The 17962-nt window shown below is 47.8% G+C and overlaps 1 protein-coding gene across 9 annotated transcripts in view; it reads right to left on the bottom strand.

The window, feature by feature from the left end:
• The window catches only part of SCN5A (sodium voltage-gated channel alpha subunit 5), a 101337-nt gene that overhangs the window by 39309 nt on the left and 44066 nt on the right, over positions 1–17962 (bottom strand). For all 9 annotated transcript variants that reach the window (XM_017508378.2, XM_017508383.2, XM_017508381.2 and 6 more), the window contains exons 11-15: positions 16737–16916; positions 15721–16092; positions 10960–11092; positions 9777–10015; positions 115–288 (exon numbers count right to left, since the gene is read on the bottom strand). In XM_017508378.2, coding sequence (XP_017363867.1) covers positions 115–288; positions 9777–10015; positions 10960–11092; positions 15721–16092; positions 16737–16916 — 1098 coding nt within the window. The remainder of the gene's footprint in view (positions 1–114; positions 289–9776; positions 10016–10959; positions 11093–15720; positions 16093–16736; positions 16917–17962) is intronic.

The raw sequence follows: 17962 nt of genomic DNA, 5'->3' as shown, positions 1-17962 counted from the left end.
CCAATGGCTGTTGGGTGAAGGCATGACAGACCAAAGTAGGGATGACCTCAGATTGGGTTGTGCCCCGCCCTCCACTCCACCCCTGCCCTCCCTGCAGTGGGTCCAGCCAGGTACCAGGCGGAAGGAGCGCAGCACCGACAAGTTGCTCATGCGGGACAGGCCCAGCTCCATGAGGCTAAGGATGACGATGATGCTGTCGAAGATGTTCCAGCCCTGCTGAAAGTAGTAGTAGGGGTCGAGGGCAATGATCTTGAAGGTCATCTCTGCTGTGAAAATCCCCGTGAAGACCTGAGAAGGGAGCAGGAATTGTTTGGGATGGAAAGACGCCTTGGCCAGCAGGGACGCCTGCCTCCTAACTGCTCTGATTGGCGCCAGGCTCCCAGTGGGGTTTGCTTGGTCATAGCCCAGCCCCTTGGGGACAGCTCTCTTCTCCAGCCTGCTCCCCCATCCCTTGCAGCTGCTCACCAAGCACACCAGGCACACCTGCCTGGCCTTCAGGAATGGCCTGGGCCCTTTGCAGGCTCCACAGAGACTCACAGCTCTAGGGGGAACCTGCAGTGGATGGTCACATGACCCAGTGCCAGACTCCTTTCGGTCTGTGTGTCCACAGAAGGGCTTTCTCCCGACACATGCCAAATCCACGCATCACCGCAGATGCTCATGGCTACCCTGACCCAGGGCCTCTGTCCTTGCTGTTCCTGCTCCCCAGGAGGCCCTTCCTCCTCATCCACATGCTGGACTGTGCCCGCTGCAATAATCAGCAGCCACTGCTTCCCAAGGGCTATGTGCCAAGTGCTGGCCAGAACACTCTGCATGTGTTTTTTTTTGATTCATCCAACCCCATGAGGAAGTATCATTGCCTGCAGTTTATATAGGTAAGGAAACTGAGGCACTGAGAGGTTAAGTAACTTGTCTGGGGTCACATAGCTATTAAGTTTGAGAATGAGGAGAAGAATCCAGTGCTGCCCTTTGGGATTTAGGGAAACCTCCTCTCTCTTCTGAAAACATGCCTGAGTGGGCAGAGGCTGAGCTTTGTCTGGTTCACTGATTTATGAGTCCCGAGCTGCCCAGCCTTGGCTGGCAGAACCCTGTGGTTAAGCATCCCATGGTGCAGGGGACTCGAGAGCCATGCCAGCTGCCCTGCGGTGTGCCAATGGATGGTTCCCGGAGGGGAGAATGTTCTATGACGGTGTGGATGGCAGGAAGTTGGGGTTCTGTATGCAGGGCCTCTTGACCATGCTGGGGAGCTGAGGCGCTGTCCTCAGGGCAGTGAGGAGGCACTCCAGGTCTTTTGGAGGGGAGGGCTAAAGCCAGAGGGAACAGTACCCGCAGAACAGTGCCAGGCCTGCAGCAGTTGTGAAGAGCTGGGGTCACAGACAGGGATGGCCGAGGCACCTCACTGGGGTTGGCAATCAGGAGGGGAGGTCACTCTGGTCTGGGCACCCACCCTGATGGGGCTCTGTGTTGGATGGAGAGAGAGGCATTTGCTGGTCATTCCAGTGCCATTCTCTCCCCACCAGCTCAGAATAGGCCCCATGGAGGTGGGCTGGAGAGCAGTGGGATGCTGTTGGCTCAGGGAGAGGCACCACGAGGGCAGGTGGGTGGGCTCCTCAGCACTGCCACACAGGGCACCACCCACCAGCCCAGCCCTCCTGACTTCGGTGGTCCCTTTAGTGCTTGTGCCCAGAGGGACCTGCTCCTCCACCAGCTGGGCTCTTGGGAAAGGGAGGGACCCTAAAATCCTCCAGCCTCAGTTCTCATTCCTGGGCTGCCCTCACACATAAAGAGACAGCCTTGGAACTTGCTTCTCTCCCCAGCACCCAAACCTGCTTCTGGAACTTTCCAACCTCCGGCCCCATTGCCTGTTGCTCTCCTGTTCCAGCCATACCTGCTTCTTTCTGTCCCCTCCTCAGGGCCTTTGTACTTGCTGCTCCCTTTCCCTGGGTCATGCCTCTCCCCAGCCGCACAACTCACTCCCTTCAGAGCTCCTGATCCATGGGCGTCCTGGCAACTGAGAATGTGCCTCCCTCCCACCACACTTCTTAGCCCCCATCCTGGCTTGATTTTTGTCTGCCTCACACCACCATCCAACAGCTATTTGTTTATCGAGCCTTATGTGTTTAGAAGGTAAGCTCTGTGATGGCAGGGACCTTTCCCTACTGCACCTGGAACGGTGCCCAGCCCATAGGTGGTCCACTAGTATCTGTTGAATAGATGTACAAATGTTTGAGCCTTTGAGTTCTGTGTGCCATGTCCTGCCTGTCCTGTGCTGCTCAGCTTGACTTCCAGGAGCCTTCCTTACCCAGCCTCAGACGCACACAGCTGTGCGTAGAGCCCTCACTCAGCAGCACACCCTGCACAGCTTCCCTGAGAGCCCCTACAGCTGGGGCCTGGGGAGTGCCTCCCTTGGACCCCATCTTTGGTCTTCCTCAGCACTGCCGGGGTGCACCAGGGTGGGTCTGACACCCATGAGCACCGACACACATTTCTAGAGAATGGAGCTCAGGAAAAGCCCTGCACCTCACTTTGTGCAGGCTCCCAGCTGTTTTGGTGCCAAGATGGCAGTTATCCGGTGGCGCTGACTCCGGAAGAAAAAGACAGAAGAGGCTCTGGGGGAATGCTCTTTGGGGAAATAAGAAAAGATTTTTCAGGGACCAACAGCATCACCCGGAAGCTCTTTGGAGATGCAGAATCTTACAAGGCCCCGGATCTGCTCAATCAGAATCTGCGTTTTGACCAGATTCCTGGGATTTCAAAGTTCAAGTGCTGTTTTTGACCATTTCTCAAACTTGATGCACTTTCTAATCACCCAGGGAGCTTTAAAAACATGGATGCCTGGGTTGCATCCTAGATTCTAGTTACATTGGACTGGAGAGTAGCCCAGGTATGGGGGTTAATAAAAAGCTTCCCAGGTGGTTATCATGTGCAGCTAAGCTTGAGAAGTACATACATTTTGGTAACAGACCTCTTCCTTCCACAGTCTCATGCCATGCTCTCTAAGGCCATGTGATCAAAGCTTGATGGTTTAGTATGTGCAGAGAATGGTGGCCAGGCCCGGGTTCCGGAGCAGGGGCTGCCTCTGTGTGATCTTGGGCCAGTTTCTTCATCTCTCTGAAACTTGCGGGTCCCCATATATAAAATGGGGATAATAATAACTTCGTAGGAGGTTTCTAGGAGTTACAGCTAATGGCTGTAAAGTGAGGACTCCGTATGAGAGGGCGATTATTTACTGTCAACAGCATTTATTATGATTGCTCAGAGTGGCCAAGAGCTCCAGACCCAGGCAGGGGCTGCCTTCAGATATAAACAACTCTGCCTGTTTTTCAGGCTCACTGAGATCTGGCAGACGGAGGCTCTGAGCATGGTGACCCACTTCCCCTAACTTCTGGAGGAGGTTCACTGAACAATGAATGCAAATGGCCGCTTTCCAGGAACTGGGGGGACTTATGGAGAACCCCAAACTCCCTTTGACTTTGGCATATGACTTTAATGGGAACATACTCCATGCACTGAAAACCTGTATTTAAAATGTAATACCTTGTGAACGTACTTCCATACCAATTAAACACAATCTACAGCATCATTTTCTTTTCTTTTCTTTTTTTTTTTTCATTTGTGGCACATTCTGCTGTAGAGATGTGCTGTGACTGGTTTAGCCATTTCCCGGTAACAGTCATTCCTTTCTCCCTACTAGAAACATTGCCCAGATAAATATCCTTTTACGTGCTTGTTTTAAAACAACTTGTCTAATTCTTTTCTTAGGAAAGATTTCTGGAGATGAAATTGTTTAGTCAATGAACATTTTTAGAGATTCTGACACATACTGCTAAATGATCCTCAGAGAAAGGTTTTAACCCATTCCATGAGCAGCCTGTGAGTAACTGCTTCTCTTCATGCAAATACTGGGTATTCCATTCCCATTACCTTTTCTAACCCAACAGGGCACTCTTGTTTTAGCGGACATTGCTTTTAATTTTTGTACTTCTTATTTGATGAAATTTCTCCTTCATATCCTTTGTTCTTAATTGTTCTATTAAGGTGTTTGCTTTTTTGTATGGTTTATAAATGTATTTTATATATTAAGGATGTTACCCCTTTGTCTATTAATACTGCTTGTATTGTCACAATTTTCCTGATTTGTCATTTACCTTTATTGTGTTTGTTTAAATTTTAAAATATTTCAGGATATATACTTTGTATAGGATAATAAAATGATTACCTGTGCACCCACCACCAAACTCAAATGAATATTAACATTCTGCCATATTTGTTTCAAATTTTGTTTTCTTTTTCCTTACTAAAAAACAAAACAAAACAACAGCAACAAAACAATAGCAAAGACTTAAATAGCATTTGATATATGCCAGGCACTGTTCTAGTGTTTTACATATATTAAATCATTTAAACCTCACAATAGCCCTATGAGATATTTAGTGTTTGTTATCCCCATTTTACAGGTAGGGAAACTGAGATACAAAGGAGTTAAACCAGCAATTCAAACGATGGTTTCCTCCATGAATTCTTACCCATCATGTGCCATTACAGATAAACCAGGAGTCACCCAGAGTACCATAATCACTCCAAGGTAATCACTACCCTAAATCTGATGTTTATCATGTCTACACATTTTTACATTTTTAATGTATATAATGACAACACATAGTATGTTGCTTTAATTTCCATTCCTCTGTTTCTCTTCATTTGTTTATAACCATCTGAATTTCCTCTTTCGTGATTTGCTTGTCATGTCCTTTGTCCATGGTTGTGGTTCTGTTTTTATCATTTTATCACTGTCCCTCTTTCCCTATTGATGTGTAAATCTTCAGTGTTGTCTGGATTCCATATCTTTCTAGTTAAACACTTATCATAATATCGATTTCCAGTTTGTGATAGTGATTTCAGTTGGTAGTATCCCTTGTTTTACAGAGATGATAAATTTTAACAATTTATAATTTAGCAATCTTTTCTTTCATGAAATAAGCTTTTCGGATTGTTGAAGGCCTTCCCAATCCTAATATCTTAAAGCTTTTTCTCCTGTTTTTATTCCAAAAAGCTTTAAAGTTTTGCTTTATCACATTAGGTGTTAAGTCCAATTCCCCTACATCTAATTTATGAATATGATGTGACATAGGGATCTAAACTGATTTTCTTCCATGTAGATATTCTCCCAGCATCATTTATTGAACAGTTCCGTCCTTCTCCTATGGATTTATTTATTTTATTTTATTTATTTTTGAGATAGAGTCCCACTCTGTTGCCCAGTCTGGAGTGCAGTGGTGTGATCTTGGCTCACTGTAACCTCTGCCTCCCGGGTTCAAGCAATTCTCCTGCCTCAGCCTCCTCAGTAGCTGGGACTACAGGTGCATACTACCATGCCTGGGTAATTTTTGTATTTTTAGTAGAGATAGGCTTTCACCATGTTGGCCAGGCTGGTCTCTAACTCCTGACCTCAGGTGATCTGCCCACCTTGGCCTCCCAAAATGCTGGGATTACAGGCATGAGCCACCGCACCCAGCCATTTCCTACTGATTTATAATGCCATCTCTGTTATTTATCAAGTCACAGAATATGGATTGTTCTATTTCTGTGGTCTCAATTCTGTAGCACAATCTGTTTTTCCATCCCTGCACCAATACTATAATATTTTTAGCTTTATAAGTTATCTTAACTACTATGGTAAATCCCCCACCTTAGTCCTTAATTTATCTTGATCTGTTTTACTTTTCCACATGAGTTTTAGGATTATCTTGTCAAGTTCCATTAAAAAAAGTTATTGAGATTTTGATTGGAATTACATTGAACTTATAGATTAATTTGGGAAGAACTGGTATCGCTACAATGTTCACACTTTCATTCATGAAAATGGCACACTCTCCACTTATGTGTCTTATGTTTTTTGGTAGTTTCATAATTTTTTCATATGAAATTTGCGTACCTTTTGTTATATTTATTACTAAATTTCTCATAGTTTTTATCGTGATTATAAGTGATAACTTTAACAATTTATTTTCTCCAATCGATTGTGGATGATGACTAGGAACACTATGTGGAATACTGAGGCTGTACGCACTAATATTGTGAAACTCTCATACTAGTTCTAACAGCCTCTCTAGATTTTCTCAAATGATGTATATAGACAACAACATAATCTGGAAAATAATGTCAGATATGTTTTTCCTCCTTCTTTCTTCTATTTCTCCTCTTCATATCTCTACATTACATTCTGGAAAACTTTATTAGATCTAAATTCACAATCATTTAATTATCTTCCCAACTGGATTAATATGCTATTTGATGTGTCCCTTGAAATTTTAATCTCAGTGGCTATATTTTTATTTCTAGAGATTTGGTTCTTTTCCAAAGTTGTATTATTTTCTTATATTTCAAATCCCTTCTTTTATGTCTTTAGTTATTATAAACATTTTTTTTTCCAGCAGGGTCTTGCTCTATTGCCCAGGCTGGAGTGCAGTGGTATGATCTCAGCTCACTGCAATCTTGGCCCTGTGGGGGAACCAAGTGATCCTCCCACCTCAGCCTCCCAAGTAGCTAGGACCACAGGTGCACACCCGGCTATTTTTTGTGTTTTTAGTAGACACAGGGTCTTGTCATGTTGCCCAGCTGGTCTCGAATTCCAGAGCTCAAGCAATCTGCCTGCCCTGGCCTCCCAATGTGCTGGGATTACAGGTGTGAGATACCATGCCTGGCCAATGATGAATATTTTTATCATCTCTATCAAGCAATTCTACTATGTGACATTTTTAAGGGGTAGCCTGATTGTGTGTGCATGTGTGTGTGTCTGCTGACTCTTCCTCATGGTGGAATATTTCCTTCTGTGTTTTATAATTTGGGGAATCCAGCTTGACCTGGACTAAAGGTGTGTCCTTCCAGAGAAGTTTTGTTCCCTTTTAGGGGCCCCAGGACATCATCATCAGGTCACTTTCTATGTTAATTTTTTAGATATAGGTTCCAGGACTACTCAGGTGTAAATCTGAACCCCAAATCTGTATAAGGCCAAATCCATAGTCACAAGCCTTCCAGGGTTTACTTTTTTTTCCTTTCCAGCCCTGGAGACAGGGCTTCTTTATCATTTCCCAGGGTCTGTGTGTAGGTTTTTTTTTGGTTCACCATTTTTCTGAATGTATGGTCATATTCTTATGGGGCTACTCAGTTTCCACCCCTACTCACACTATCCCAAGGTTGAGTGTCTTGCCTCTACGTGCTCATTAAAATCCAAGCCTCTAGATTATAGAAATCAACACCTCCCCACCCCACCCAGGGCAACTACAGAACCATTTTACATGTTTACTGCCATGGTTTTTAAGCCTCTGTTTTTGGAACTTGGGGTTTCTGTTATAGTAGCCCCTTCTTATCTATGGAGGATACATTCCAACAAGACTCCTAGTGAGGCCTGAAACAATGGATAAACTGAACCCTACACATGCTACACCTTTTCCTAAATCTACATACCTCTGATAAAGTTTGATTTATAAATTGGGCACAATGAGAGATTAACAACTTCTCTTTGGCATATATTTGGCTTCTCTTTGATATATCTGTATTGCCAGCCATTATTAAGTAAAATAAGGGTTACCTGAACACAAGTACTGTGATACCACAAGGGTCTATCTGATAACAGAAATAGCTAGTAAGTGACTAATGGGCAGGTTGCATATAGAGTCAGGATAGTCTGAATAAAGGGACAATTCATGTCCCAAGACAGAATGGAGCAGGACGGTGTGAGATTTCGTCATAATACTCAAAACAACGTGCCATTTAAAACGAATGAATTGTTTATTTCTGGAATTTTCTATTTAATATTTTCACATCACAGGTGACTGTGGGTAACTGAAACCATGGAAAACAAAATTGTGGATAAGAGGAACTACTGTACTTTCTCATGCACTTAGCTATCAATTCACAGAATGTTTGCTGTATTTTAAGTTGTTTATTAATAGGAGACTTCAGATTTTCTTGTGCAGAATGTTGCTGGAGACACAAGTTTCATTTGCCTTCTACCTTCATTTGTGTCATGGGCTAAAAAGTTAGTCAAATCTATTGATCTCTTCTTTTATGGAATTTGTCTTCAGAGACATGCCTAGAAAGGCTTTTCCCATACTGATTATTAACTCATGCTTATTTTTATGGTTTTATTTCTTAACACTTAATATTTAAACTACCTAGACTATATTAAGTGCAATAAAATCAAAACCTTACATACTAGCAATAAAGCTATTCAAACAGAACAAAATATAGTCATAACCCAGCTACACTGCCTGTTATCAGTGATTTAATCACAAGTTTAATATAACTGCAGTTCAGCCACAGCTTGCAGACCCAGTGAAGCCACCAGTGCTATGCTCACACCTAACTTGCTGCTCAGTCCAACCCAATTGTTCACAACCTGATAAACCACACTCATTGAAAGCCTGGACGACCACCATCCGAAGACCATCCAACAGTGCCGTAAGACTTCTACAGACTGAGACAGAGCTTTCCCTTCTGTGTACACATAGAAGGAAAGAAAAGGAAAACTACAGCAAGCGGACTCAAATTGGTGAAAAAATCTGAATAGGACCTGCAGAGAACTATCTAGAGTCCTGGGTTTGGAAAGCAAGAAGAAAAGAAAATCCTCAAATCCCACAGTGTGAGAGACCTACCTGCCTATGGGGGTCACTTGAACAGCTGGGCCTGAGACAGGCTGGGTCTGCAGTAAGAGCGAGCTTAGATCAAATGGGGCCAGAAGTCCCCCTACCACCCCTATACCAACCTCAATGATGATCTCAGAAGCTCCTTTTTGAGGCCAGTGGGCTCAGAAGCTCATGACAGCTCTGTCCTAGGATCTGCTAAAGATGGGCTGACTCTGTTTGCCTGGACTGATCCAATATGGCCCTGTCCCTGGGAGCTGAGAGATGCCCAACTCTGCCCCTGCCATGTCACCCCTCCTGTCTCTGGGCCTTGGTTTCCCCCTCTGTACAGTAAAGAGGGAGGACTTGATTTGGTCTCAAGGAAAAAAATCAGAATTAGAGCCCAGACATCTTGACTTCCAAGAGCAGTCTAACAACAACAACCACACAGCTGTCATTTCTTCTGAGTGCGTACTGTTTGTCTATCTATGAGCCAAGCATATTATACACATTATCTTATTCAGTCCTCATTACCTTCCTGTGAGGTTGATATTGTCAGACTAATTTCACATTTATTGAATTCAACAAATATTTATTGAGCCAATTACTGAGTAAATTGCTTGAGATCAGCTAGTTAGTAAGAGCTGAGTCAGAATTCAAATCTGGCTCTGCCTGATTTACTTACTACACCCAGTTATCCATGCATGTATTCCTCCCTCCCTCCCTCCCTCCTTCCCTCCTTCTATCCAACCATCCATCCACAATTTCCCTCTTCCAACAACACTGATGCTAGCTCCGTTCAGAAGAGAACTACCTCCTTCTGCACGCACTCTCCTCCATCTACAGATTACAAAATTTCAGGTCTCCACACATTTCAGGTTTAGCCACAACTCACTTTTGTTTTCTAGCCTCTGGGCATCTGCATAAGCTTTTCACTCCACCCTCCCACTCCACATTTACATTCCTCAGCTCCTTAGAAGCCAACTCAGATTCCCTCCCTTCTCCAAGGCGTCTTCCACAATGATTCCCACCCCCAAAAGATCCTTCTGTGTGCAGGATCCCTTCTCCCTTACTCATGAAGGCCGTGCCAGCTGCCCAAGAACCCCTCCTGCCAGGATGCCCATTTGAGAGCCAGCTGCAGGCGGCCCTTACCAGGTTTCCGACCTGCAGCATGTCCTCGAATTCACTTGTCATGTTGTAGTGCTCCAGCGCCATGAAGAGTGTGTTGAGCACGATGCACATAGTGATGGTGAGGTCAGTGAACGGGTCCATGACCACAAACTTCACTCCCTGCTTGATGGACATCCACAGCGGGCAGCACTCCCAGATCAGGTAGCGCTGGGCGAAGCGATTCCAGCATGGTGGACACTTGCGGTGAGACTCCTCCAGCTCTGAGGAGACAGCCAGTGAGTTAGTTTGATTCTGTTGACTGAGCCACATGTATCTGGAATACCTTCCAGGAAAGATTTGTGACTTGCTTTGGGAGATGACAGGGCTGCTATGTGACAGCGGGACAGTGGGGGCAGGGGAGGCTGAAGGAATGGGTGGCCTGTGTCCTAGCTCGTTAGTCTGGAAATATGAGAGAAGAGGGCCATCGGGACAGGAAGCCAAGATGGAGGTGGGGAAAACGGGGACATCAGGGCAAGCATGTGCTCGCTCAAGACAGTGGACCCGCAGAGACCTGGGGATCTTCAGGGGAGAGCAGGCTGAAAATGATGAGCCAATAATGGGGACAGGCAAGTTCGGACACAAGGACACCTGCAACAGAATGGGAGGGACAGATGTGGACACCTGCGACAGAATGGGAGGGACAGATGTGGACATCTGGGATGTGTCAGGATAAAGGGAGGGGGTGCCAAGGACAGGCTGGAAAAGATGAGAATTCATCTGGGACAGGAGGGAACACCAGGACGGGGGTGCAAGTTCAGACTGGAAGGGTGTGGAGTTGCCCATGGTGGGAATGGCTGGAATAGTCTGAAGTAGATATGGGAATAGCTTAGAACAGGCATGGGTGTGCTCAGGACAGGATGGTTCTAGACAGATGTGGTTATGGATGGGAGATGGTGGAATGAGACTGATAAGTGTCTAGGACAGGTCAGATGTGGGAGTGTTGGGGAGAAACACAGACATGGTAATTCCCAGGAAAGAACAAGCTGAAACAGATGAAAAGACACGGAAGGACAGGCAGGGCTGTGCAGGACAGAGAAGGCTGGGACAGTGTGGGGATGTCTAAGGCAGGCCAAGTCCAATGGCGGATGCCTGGGTCAGGCTGGGATAAAGGTGAGGGTGTCTGCAGCAGAAGTGGGGAGTGTTTAAATGACCTGGGGGTGCTGACCTTCCAGCGCGCTGGTGAGGACACTGACTGCGCTGAGGGCCCGCTGCCGTGCTTCTGGCTCCTCGAAGCCATCTACACACGGAGCCTGGGGGGTCAGCATCTGGGGCCCGCCTGGCTCCTCCGATGGCGTGGTCTGAGTACAATCAGGAGATGTGCGTCAGCCTGGGGAAACGGGGAAAGGGGTCCTACCCCAGCTCTAGTCCTGCTGGACCAGGGGTGGCCGGTCCACACTCAGGCTGGGGATGCCACAGGGATAGGATGCAGGTCTTGATGGGACACTGAATGCTGGGATTCTCTATTCCCAACTCCCTCCCAGTTAACAGCTCCCTCCACCCCTCCTGCCAGTCACTGTCTCCTTCATTCTCCTTTCTTCTTCACTGCCTCTCATCAGCAGTGATTCCTGAGCGTGGTCAGGAAGCTACACATCTCACAGGGCCTCCCTGAGCCAATGCTGTCATACACATTAGTACACGCAAAAATGATGTGGAAGTCTTAATTGACCACAAGCTTCTTAGAGTCAAGAGCATAAAGAAGCTGAAAAAAAAAAAAAAACCTAACATGTTCTAAGATGATGCTAATAGAAGAACAAAGCGCAATGCTTAGATGTGGCTGGTGGGAGGCTGTGTCTTCTGGGGAGGCAGCTGGGCTGGATTTACCAAGAAAAGTTTAAATTGGCCGTCCAAGTCCTCATCTAGCAATCTAACTTCATAAATAATTACACATGTGCATCAAAAATACACATAAATGATGTTCATTGCAGCACTGTTCCTAATACCATAAGAACAGAAAACAACCAATCAACAGCAACCATATTAAAATCAATTATAGACACACTCCAAGCCTGGGCTCAGATCGACTACAAAGAGAAAGAGGCAGTTCTGTGTATGCTCCCATGGGAACATCTCCAAGACAAACGTTTGATTAAAAAAAAAAAAAAACAAGAAAAAGATCTGGAAAACGCATGCCAAATAATTAAGGTGGACATATCTGGGGAACGGGACTGTGGGGGAGGGGAAAGAGAGGGAGGTGTTCCCTTTTCACTTCATGTGCTTCTGCACTGGGTGGGTTGTTTTCACCAAGCATGCACCATTTTTATCAGTAAAAAACCTGAGGTCTGGAAACAGCCCTGGTGAAGGGAGGTGGCAGGCAGGCATTCTCCAGACTTACCTGGAGCCTCCCACAAAACCAAGGAGGGCCCATAAAGTCTTCACTTCAGCAGGGCCCTGCATGACCACAGCCCAGCGCCAAGCTGTTCAGCATGCAATAGCAAGACTCTGTGATCTTCGTAGGGCAGAGGGAGGATGGGTCTAGACTACCCAGGTAGAAGAAACGGTGTGGGGTGGTACCAAATAGATCCGGGCTCAAGTTAAGGACATCCTGGCCATCGGCAGGACTGCTCTGAAATGTTGCCTAGGGAGATAGTGAGCTCCCGGTCATGGAAGTATTCAAGTGGAGGCCCCTGAGAGGGCAGAGGCGGCTGGTGCAATGGCACTGCCCTAGGTCCAACGCAACCATAAATTTGGCCAGCTTAACTCACAAGCATGTCTTAAATTTTCCCAACCTCTCCCCTCCTTCTTTGCCATCTGTGACGGTTTGATTATCACTTAGCATATACGCACTCTCTTTCCCCTCCCACCGGGGCTGAATTAAACTTCTGTGTCCTGGGCATGAACAACTTGCTTTGGAAAACAGAGTATTAGTGAACATGCTGTGAACAGAAACCTCAGCTGGGCTAGTACTGTTTATCTTGCTCTTGTGCTCCAGGAACCCTCCATGAAAAGAGCTTCCCAGATAGCGGTCACCCTTTCAGCCTGGGCCTCAGAACAAAGACTCATGGAGCAGCCCTGAGCCTAACTTACAACGTGGAACGAAGCCCAGCCAGGGTGCAGTCTGGAGCAGGGCTGCCCAGCTAACTAATCTACATGGGCCACATTGTAGTCAACCTGCAGAGGAATGAGCGTGAGAATAAAGTCTTGTTGCTAGAGATTGACTTCTGGGGTAGTTTGTTACACAGCATTATTGTGACAACAGCTGACTAATACACCATCCTAGTCCAGGTGGTCAGCTTCTCTTTCCCCAAACCCTGCAACAGCCTCCTAACTGGCTTCTTTTCTTCTCCTTGTCCCTCTGTTCTCTGCATAGTAGGAAGGGATTCCTTTACAAAGTAAATCAGATAATGTCACGCTCTGTTCAACAACTCCTTCTATCCTACTGCTCCCCATCTTACTGATAGTATATCCAAACTTTTCTATGATCTACGAAGTCCTGCACAGCCCAAGTCCTAACTCATGAAACTCATTTTAATGTTTGCACCACACGTGGCCCTGTTAGCCCCTCTCACCCCTTGGACGTGTCCCCCTCAGGGGCTTTGTGCTTGCTACTCCCTCTGCCTGAATACTATTCCTCTGCATTTTAGGGCTGGCTCCCTAAAATCTTTTGCCTGTCAATTTTAACCTAGCTCCTTGGGAAGGCCTTGCCCGAGTATTCTAAAAGCCTTATCCCCATCCTCCCCTTAGCAACTTTCCATCACACAACTTACTGCTACCTGAAAATACTGACCAGTTTACTGTTTTCCCAACTATGGTATAAACTCCAAGGGGAACAGGGATCTTGTCTTCTTTGTTCACTGCTATAACCCTGGAGTCTCAGCACTGCCTGGCACTCCACATGGCAGGCTGGCACTAGATAAATATTGGTCGGATAGGTAAATTCTTGGAATCAATCAGAATGCTTGGGTTAGAGTTCCAGCTCTGGTCCTAACTTGCTAGGTGACCAGAGGGAATGAGGATGAAGATCTGACATGTGGAGGGAGAAAAGGAATGGATATTCAGTGTGCTGCTTCTACCTCTATCTGGCCTTTGGAACCAGGCACTCTCATACTAGCAGAGGGCTAAGTAAGTCTGCAGCCCCTGCCTCCCAATCCCGATTGTCTGCTGGGCTGGCTCCTCCCCCCATCCTTGTTGATGAGGCACCCACAGTGTGCCCAACACGGTGCTTTGTTTTCAGACTAGAACTGGGCAGAAATGTCTCACTGGGGACCCAGTGGAAACCCAGAAGGCATTCCCAGGGGCCTGCAGCCTGCTAATCTCTTTGACTTTTCAAATGTCTCCATCTTGGTCTGTTAATTCCTTTAACTTTGCAAATGACCCTGTCTTGGCCTGCTAATCCCTTTAAGGTTACAAATGGGCCCCACAGAAGTGAGAATGGGTGAAGTCAGAATTCCTGGTAATGAAGTGCTTGAACTTAGATTCCTCCTGACATGTGCAGTACAATGAGATGATTTTCTCCTTAATGAGATTAGGAAATTCTATTAGCGCTCCCAGCTGCCGACCTGATTCCATGAGGCTGAGGCTCCAGGGCTGAACCTGCCTGGAAGCTAGACACCCCACCCTTCAGATGGGCCAGGGCCTCCCCGGCTCTATCTAAAGCTGTGGTCTGTCCCAAGGGGTGCCCAGTTTCCTTCCCTTCACACTGCATTCCAGAGGAGTGTGGGGCGCGGGCATTCTGCAGTGTGCCCCAGGAGCCTGACTCCTTCCGGCTCACTAATACCAATGACAGATCGTACTAAGGACTCCAACATGAGGGAAGTCCGGGTCTCGGCACGGGACCTAGCTGCACTCTTTCAGTTCTCACCACAACCCGCTGGCGTATTATTTCCACTTTACAGGTGAGAAAATAGAGGCACAAAGAGATTAATTAACCTGTACCAAGTCCCGCAGATTGAGCAAAAGTCTGAGTGGCACAAAATAAGCCATGCGGCTGGGAGTCCTGCATCTTCAGGCCATCCTCCACCTCCCTGGGTCCTAGCTTCCTCTCCAAGTGCACCCTGCAGACCTTGGGGGCTGAGCCACACATTCAGCTTTTTCCTGGGTGGGCTGCTCTGGTCACTGTGTTGGGGGCCCAGGGTCAGCAAGGACACCTAATGGCTGATTGGGCAGCCATCAGTCTGTCATAGGATTGACTAAGTGACCAATGCTCCGATTGGCCTTTCGTGATCTGGCCAGTCCCTTCCTATCACCTTAGTGACAGTAACTGCAGTCTTTCTCCCCTTCGCTCCCTCTGTTCCAGCCACACCAACCTCATGGCGTCTCCTCCAACAGGCTCGGCAGACTTCTGCCTTGGGGCCTTCACACTCACTGTCCCTCGTGCCTGGAAGAGTCTTCTCCAGATGATGGTAATGACGGCCTTACCAGTTGTGACATATTTAACTGTGATCCTTCTTTATCACCATGACACACCATATAGACATTTTTTTCTTCTTCTTTTTTGAGACAAGAGTCTCACTCTGTTGCCCAGGCTGAAGTGCAGTGGCGTGATCTTGGCTCACTGCAACCTCTGCTGCCCGAGTTCAAGTGATTCTCCTGCCTCAGCCTCCCAAGTAGCTGGGATTACAGGCACACGCCTCTATGCCTGGCTAATTTTTGCATTTTTAGTACAGATGGGGTTTCACCATGTTTGCCAGGTTGGTCTCGAACTCCTGACCTCAAGTGATCTGCCCACCTTGGCCTCCCAAAGTGCTGGGATTACAGGTGTGAGCCACCACGCGTGGCTTTCTTTTGATTTTCGTCTCTCTGTCCCCATTAGCATGGATACTCTATGAGGGCAGAGATTTTTCTGTAGGTTTACGCACCCAGAGCGCAGCACACAATAGACGCTCTTGTGCAGTGCATAAACCTACAGAAAGTAGTTTTGGACTTGGCATTGGCGATTGGTTTGGGAGACCAGAACTACCCTGGCACCTGCATCTCGGGGCTGGCTCACCGTGTCTAGGGGGTGCTCTAGCATCACAGGGCGGAGGAGATGGCTTCCTGGGGAAGTGGCCTCTGGGTCACCTGCCCCCAGCAAGGAGACCACCCCATTGCAGTCCACAGTGCTGTTCTTTTTGCCATTGAGGGCATGGCCAGGAGCCGAGGTTCCAGGACTGGGCTGTCCCTGGGCACCAGTCTGGCGCAGGGGCCAGGGCACCAGCAATGATGTGTGGTGGCTCTCACTCTCCCCCGCTGTGCTGTTTTCATCATCTGCAAAATCTGTTTCGGAACCCAGATCTCGCCGGCGAAAGGTGAAAATGCTCCCGCGGCTGGAACGTGGCTTCATAGATGTCCTGCTGAGGCCGTGGGTGAGGCTGAGGCGATTCTGAGGGCAGGGGGAGAGGGGACATGACCACGACAGCTCTTCATGTGCTCTCAATCTGTCTTTTGTGCCATTGGCCTCAGCTAAACTTCCAGGAGCATTGAGGGCTTTGTTGGCCACACGGGAACTGGGTGGGTTGGGCCAGGGGTATTTGGAAGAGGGGATGTGGGGTGAGAGATAATCCTGTATCTTCTGGGATTTCTAGTCATATCAAGTCTACGTCCCTGGAGCTGGAAGCCTGAAGCTTATATGGGCTTGGAGGTAGAGCTCAGGCTGGGCAAGGAAGAAGGAGGCAGGAAGTCTCCTGGCCTTAGCAGGAATTGGGGCACTTGGCATGGCCCCTCGCTCTTAGGGGCATGTCCTTGAACACCTACCAACCCATACCATGTGGCCTTGTCCCCCAGCCCCAGCCCCAGTGCTGGGATGCTAGTCTCAGGTTGGGGATATCATAACACCCAAACCTACCCTATCCCTCTACCGAGAGCTCCTCTACCGAGAGCCATGGGAAACAGGAAGGGCTGGGAGGGGGCTCAAGGCTGCTCTCCTTGGGGAACAACCATGGGGGCTGTGACTGTACAGGAGCCTAGCATGGTGGACTTTTAATGCCAGACCCACCCTGGAAAAGCCAGAACCATAGCTGGGATTACCACTGCTCTGGGACCATCTTCTGAGTCAGACTTGGGCAGCCTGTCCTCCCCACACTCCTCGGTTCCTGAAGACATCCGTTTTCTCCCCTTGCTTCTTCTCTCATGGGTGGTTACTGGGGCCAAAGGGGACATCTCCAAGGAGCTACGGGACACGGTATCCACACCCCTGATGGTGAGGGCCTGGAAGAGGAAAGAAAGGAATGTTTCCATCATTGAGACTTTGTGCTGCCTCAGGCTCAGGCAGGCCAGGCAACTCTCAGTGACTGGCTTTCCCTATCAGTAAGTGATCTTGCATACCTACTCCAAAATGAGGACATTATGGCGATAAACTCAGTCAGATCCAGAATGTTTTGGGAAAGACCAAGATCCAGGAAGGAAGATAGCAGTGGCCGAAGTGAGCAGCCTTGGAAGAGGGGCATGTGTGGAACAGAAGGGAGGTGGGTGTAAATGAATAGAGAAGTGGCCAGAACCAGAGGGCAGAGGCTCTTCTAGAAGGGTTAGCCGGCCTAAAGTATAGTGGAAGATGTGGCAAGGGGTAGTGAGAAGAACAAGTGGATGCCCACATCCTGGCTTGTAACAGCTCACTCTGTAGCCAGCCTCCAGGTTCCACCAAGGGGGGGAGTGTGGGTGGCCAGGGAAGCATTGTCAGTGCTTATTTTCTGAGACAGCTTTGTTCTCTGACATTGGACCTTCTTCACTGGACCCCAGCAGAAGGCATCCCTTGACCAGAATAAACTATGTCCATGGACACATGGATCTCTTATCCAGCATGCACTATGCTCACAGGAACCATCTTTACCCATGAGCTACCACCCAGCAGGCACCATTTTTACCCTGTTGGCGCCACCTTCACCTGGAAGACATGATGACCATAGGGAACAAGTTTACTTAGCACAAGCCACACTCATAGGACCCACCTTACCCAGCAGATGTCACTTTTACCTAGCAGGCCCCTCACCAACAGGCACATGTTTACCCAGCAGCTTCCAAATTTTTACTCAGCAGATACCACATTCATAGGAAATACCTTTACCCAGCAGGCACCAGCTTTGCCTAGCATGCAGCACGTCCACAGGCACCAGCTTTACCCAGCATGCAGCACGTCCACAGGCACCAGCTTTACCCAGCATGCACCACGCCCACAGGCAGCAGCTTTGCCCAGCATGCAGCACACCCACAGGCAGCAGCTTTGCCCAGCATGCACCACGTCCACAGGCACCAGCTTT

This window comes from Cebus imitator, unplaced genomic scaffold, assembly GCF_001604975.1.
Source record: "Cebus imitator isolate Cc_AM_T3 unplaced genomic scaffold, Cebus_imitator-1.0 Scaffold391, whole genome shotgun sequence".
Taxonomy (NCBI): domain Eukaryota; kingdom Metazoa; phylum Chordata; class Mammalia; order Primates; family Cebidae; genus Cebus; species Cebus imitator.
Note: the sequence above shows the minus strand (reverse complement) of the source record. Positions and strands in the feature narration are given on the sequence as shown.